The sequence below is a fragment of the Lactuca serriola genome, chromosome 9, assembly GCF_051521515.1.
Source record: "Lactuca serriola cultivar US96UC23 chromosome 9, Lser_US96UC23_V15, whole genome shotgun sequence".
Taxonomy (NCBI): Eukaryota; Viridiplantae; Streptophyta; class Magnoliopsida; order Asterales; family Asteraceae; genus Lactuca; species Lactuca serriola.
The window spans coordinates 45,991,949-45,997,015 of NC_136416.1; the positions used below are offsets into that span (position 1 = coordinate 45,991,949).

Genomic DNA, 5,067 nt, shown 5'->3' on the forward strand with positions numbered 1-5,067 from the left:
AATCATGGATATCTTACACAAACTCCATCACATTCTTGTTAGATCTTCGAATCTTCAAGTGATTCATCAAGTGTTCTTGAGTTGAACACTTCTCTTCTTCAACACTTATCTACTGAAATCACTCAAGGTGAGTTCATACCCCTACATTTTTATGTTTTCTCAAGTTTTTAGGGGGGGGGGGGGGAATACAAGTTAAAACACCAAGAACATAACTAAACTTTTCTAACAGCCTTCATCAGAAAAGTTCAACTTCATTCACAGACTGTTTTGGATAACTTAAACATTTTAGTTTTCAAAATTGTTTTAGGTGCAAGTAGTTCCACTTCTTAGATTTAAAACGACTACTTGCACATCTCCACACGATTTTTCTACAATTTATGGCGATTTTTACAAAACTTCCTATCTTTTCAAACACCAATCCGGACCAGTCTGTGATTATGGACTATTTCACCCAAGATGGAGGTCATTAAAAATCAAGATAAAAATTATGAGTAAACTAGACACATTTTGGGAACTCTCAGAATTTACGGATTTGGTTTTCGACTTCGTATGATTTTTCTATGACTTTTGTAAAACTGCGCAGAAATGTTAAAATTAGATAACAGCATCTAAAATTTCATAACACTTTGTATTATGTTGAGCAAAGTGTATAACAATAAGTTCTAAATATGGAATGTGTTTCCTTGTTAGTTTATCATCATAATCTGAAACCTAGTCATTCATGATAAGGTATTCATTCATTTAGAACACGTATATTAAACTATAATGAGCATAGTTTATGGATTCATAACACAAAAGTGTTTTCATAAAAGAGTTTTTATACATTACAAATGTTTTGGGATAAACTATAATAGGTATGGTTTATGTTTCCATTAACACAACAAACACATTTCGGAAGGTTTTATTCCCACAGGAAATGGCTTTACACTTATGCACACCACACGTAAACTTGTTAACCTAAATTGTGAGACATTCTCTTCCGTACGTCCAAGTGCGGAATCTAATTCCTGCTAGTTATAATCAGAGTCTCCTGGAGGGAGAACGTGATAGTTGTGTATAGATCTATATTGGGTTTGACACCCCACACCTTGCTGCTAGCTACAGCCGGACCTGCAGGTCTGCGGGTGACAAGTGTCATTTCAGTTTCGCGACGCCTGAGAAACGTCGTGGCAGGTGTATTCAGTCATTAGTATGATTATAACGGCTCACATAGGGATCTAACAACATAAGTTTACAGGGATTTGCATAAATCAAAAGGGATTTTATGTCAATTTAAAATCACTTTTTATATCAATAATTACAGATATTATGCTATATTTTCAGTCTTGGTATTTAAGACTACACATCATTCATTACGGGATTTTTCTCAAATCAGAAAAGGGGTTTACGCCAATTTAAAACCACAATTATAGCTTTAAGTATGACAAAATACTTGTTCATTTCGGTCCTGGTATTTAGGACTACATAACTTTTATAAGGAAAATATTGGATTTTTCTTGGTGACATACATCTTCTTACAAAGATCGATTTTCAAACTCTTACTGTCAAAAGCTTATGAACTCACCGACCTTTGTGTTGACACTTGTTCAAAACTACTTGTATTCTCAGGAATTCAGTGAAACAGGAAATCAACCACGTATTGAGGATGGGACGATAAATCGTCAAACAGTTCATTTTGTATCATAATGTAATTGATTCGAATCATGTAAACATATACTTAGGTGTAACTTTTTCAATTATATTTATGATGGTTGTATTTAATTTGAGCACTATTATACTCGTTGTTGTAATACTCTACATGAAGTCCTCCACCCCCGGACGTTTCCGCCATCCTTGGTTTGGGGGTGTGACAATGCGGGCTCTTAATCACCATGTCGTCCACATATACCTTGATGTTTCTCCCGATTTGTTTAGCAAATATCGAGTCGACCAGGCGTTGATATGTGGCCCCTGCATTCTTTAAGTCGAAAGGCATCTTGGTGTAGCAGAAAGTGCCATGATCCGTGTAGAAGGCTATTTTCTCCTCACCTTCTTTGCTCATCAAAATCTGATGATACCCTTTGTATGCATCCAAAAAACACTTTAACTTAAACCCTTGTAACGATTCCACTTTCTAATCAATCTTTGGGAGGGGGTAACAATCTTTAGGGCATGCCTTATTTAAGTCGGAAAAGTCTATGCACATACGCCACGACCCGTCTTGCTTGCGGACCATAACTGGGTTCGTGATCCATGTCGAGAATATTGCCTCCCACACTACCCTGGCTTCTGCCAGCTTGACCACTTCTGCATTAATTGCCCTATTACGGTCTCCTCCCTGGACTCTCTTTTTCTGCTTAACCTCTTTTGCGCCTGGTTTAATTACATGTTTATGCTCGATGACCTTCCTTTCTACCCCTACCATGTCTGTAGGAGTCCATGCGAACACATGTTTGTATTGTTTGAGCAAGTCAACCAACACTCTTCTTGTGTGAGTTGGGAGATCGCATCCAATGCTGACTGGCTAGTCGGGGTATCTTTCATTGATTACTTCCTTCTCTTTCACGGGGTTGTGTTTTGGGCCTCTTGGTCTCTTTGGTTATCTCTGCCGGCTTCATGATTGTATAACATTGCAATTCTTTAGGTGGGCTGGCCAGCACCGTAGCCGCGCCCATTGGGGTGTCGAGCTTCATGATCCCATGCATAGTTGATGGTACTGCCCCCAGCTTCAAGAGGGTTGTTCTTCCCAGAATGATATTGTGTTCTGCCGAATGGAGAATGACCACGAAGTCTATCAAGGCGGTTTTCTTTCGTTGTTTTTCGTGGCTAGTAATGGTCAGGGGGAGGTGGATTGTGCCCAGCCGCCATAGGCTATGACCGGTGAATCCTACTAGCCTCCCGGTCATGGGCCGTAAGTTATCCTTCCAGCGGTCTGGGAGGAGCCTGAAGCAATGCTCATAGATGATGTCCACCGAACTCTCGGTGTCGACATAGAACCTATGTATAGTTACATCCCTGATGGAGGCTTGTATCACCAGCGGGCTGTCGCCCCTCCATCCTTCTGGTCTGGGGTCTTGTACGGAGAACGTGAGTGTGCGTGCTGAAATTTTGGCGGTCTCCTTCTCCCCCTGTTGTTCTTCCCTACTTCTCTTACTTCGTATCATGAATATCTCCTTGGGTTGGATCCCCTCACGAGGTGTGCCCTTTGCGTTTTCAGCATCAAACTTGGCGCGCAGGCTTTGCGCTACTTCCACCAGATCTCCTTTGAGTTGCTTCTCTTCCATCTCTTTCTTTAATACCGAACAATTCTCTATATCGTGTGTCTTACTCTTGTGATATTCACAGTATCTGTTCTTGGGCGACTTGGCCAACTGCTGTTTCTCGGACACCGTGTACACTTCTGGGCAGTGACCGCGTCTGTCGTCCTTGAGAAACAGTTGAAAACGCGTCGGTGGTCCTCTTGCTTGGCCATAATGCCTTCCCCCCCCCCCCCGAAAATCCATGTGACCCAGGTTGTGATGTCTGGTCACCAAGACATTTAAGTAGGCCTACTTGGCTGCCTCGCCGTCTTCTTGCCGCAGATAGCGCTCTACCCTTTCCTTCAATTCGGCCCGTGTTAAGGGCTTCTTTCCCATGAGTTTTTGTGACAAAGGGCCTGGCAAGAGCCCCCATGTAAAGGCTCCTGCTATGAGCCCTTCATCGTGTCCTGATACATCCAACGTAGCATTTATGAACCTTGTGAAATATTCTCGTACAGTTTCCCCCTCTTTCTGTTTACAGCCTATGATTGAATGACAATCTCCCTTGTACTTACGTAACTGCATGAAGTTGGTAAGGAAGAGGTACTTAAGCTAAGCAAAGTTTGAAATGCTGCCTGGTTGCAAAGTCTTGAACCACGTGTCGGCGTTGCCATCAAGGGTCATTGGGAAGTACGTGCACTAGAAATTCTCGTTAAGTTTCAACGACGTCATCGTCCATTCATACGTGTCGATGTAGCTATCCGGGTCGGTGGTTCCATTGTACGTTTTGAGCGCCAGGAGCTTTGATGTGTTCGGTATTTCATAATCCAACAACTCTTTAACAAACAGAGACGTCATACTACGGGAAAAACCATCTTGGCCTGGGACAGTCGACGCTCCCTGTTGGTATTGAGGGTTCATGCCATGCGATGGCGGTGTGAGGTAGCCAGGACATGGTCCATAAAAGGGGTATGGCTGGAATGGCAGCTGGAGGGGATAACTGGTGGAGAAAGGGTGCACGGGGGCTACAGGGTTGATCATTACCGGTTGTTGCAGGCTGCCGTTGGCGGGGATAGTCGGTCCAGTCCATGCACCGGCCATCGGGTAGATGGGTGGTGAGTGGTTTATCATGGTTTGCGCCAGCGGCAGTAACGATGTCGTAGAACTCTGTTAACCCGTCATCTGGAATGACGATGGTGTTGCAAACGACGGTGAGATGTTGAAAACGTGACTCAATAGAAGTGTTGTTGAGTGGACTGGTTGTGCCTGCTGCAGCGGCGGTGCAAAGAATGGTGGCATCTGAAGGTGTGTAGACGGAAGTGGCCCCACTGGAGTCGTTCCTTGCTGAGAAAGCGGCGGTTGTGGAACGTTTCCGGCGATTGCTGTAGAACTTCCTTCTCCTAAAATGGCCCTGTTGACCATTGTAGACGGTGGTGTTTCGTCCAACGCCGTCATGGGACGTATGGGACTGGTCAGTCGTCCCACACTGCCATTGGACGCCATTGACGTTTGCTTTTGTGCTTTTCGATTGTGTTCTTCGTCTCACAAACGGATGGCGCCAAATGATGCGACCTTGATCTTTTTCTATCCACAAACTTCTCTTGAACGTCTAGCTATCACTGCAAGATCACAAAGAACAGAGTCTGTCAGCCGCTTTCCGGGAGGAGCTCCCGGAAGAACACTCTGACGGTCAAGTTAGAGGGTGTTTTTGGGTTTGTATGTATTCTCTATAGAATGCCCAGAGAACTTACCTCATAGGTTTGAGAGCACATCCTTTTATACCTAGCGCTCCTGCCTGAGCCATACCAGACAGGATCGCTTTTGGGGAGATAAGATCAGAGGCGTTGAT

At 43.8% G+C, this 5,067-nt stretch overlaps 1 protein-coding gene across 1 annotated transcript; it reads right to left on the reverse strand.

The window, feature by feature from the left end:
* Nucleotides 1–2,519: 2,519 nt before the first annotated feature.
* On the reverse strand, nucleotides 2,520–3,482 carry LOC145075653 (uncharacterized). The gene has a single exon (XM_079021815.1). It carries the CDS (start codon nucleotides 3,480–3,482, stop codon nucleotides 2,520–2,522), a length of 963 nt encoding a protein of 320 aa, XP_078877941.1.
* Nucleotides 3,483–5,067: the final 1,585 nt, after the last annotated feature.

Bases quoted from the DNA above. Each gene is read 5' to 3' on its own strand.
- LOC145075653 (XM_079021815.1), bottom strand. From the start codon at position 3,482: ATGGATTTTCGGGGGGGGGGGGGAAGGCATTATGGCCAAGCAAGAGGA.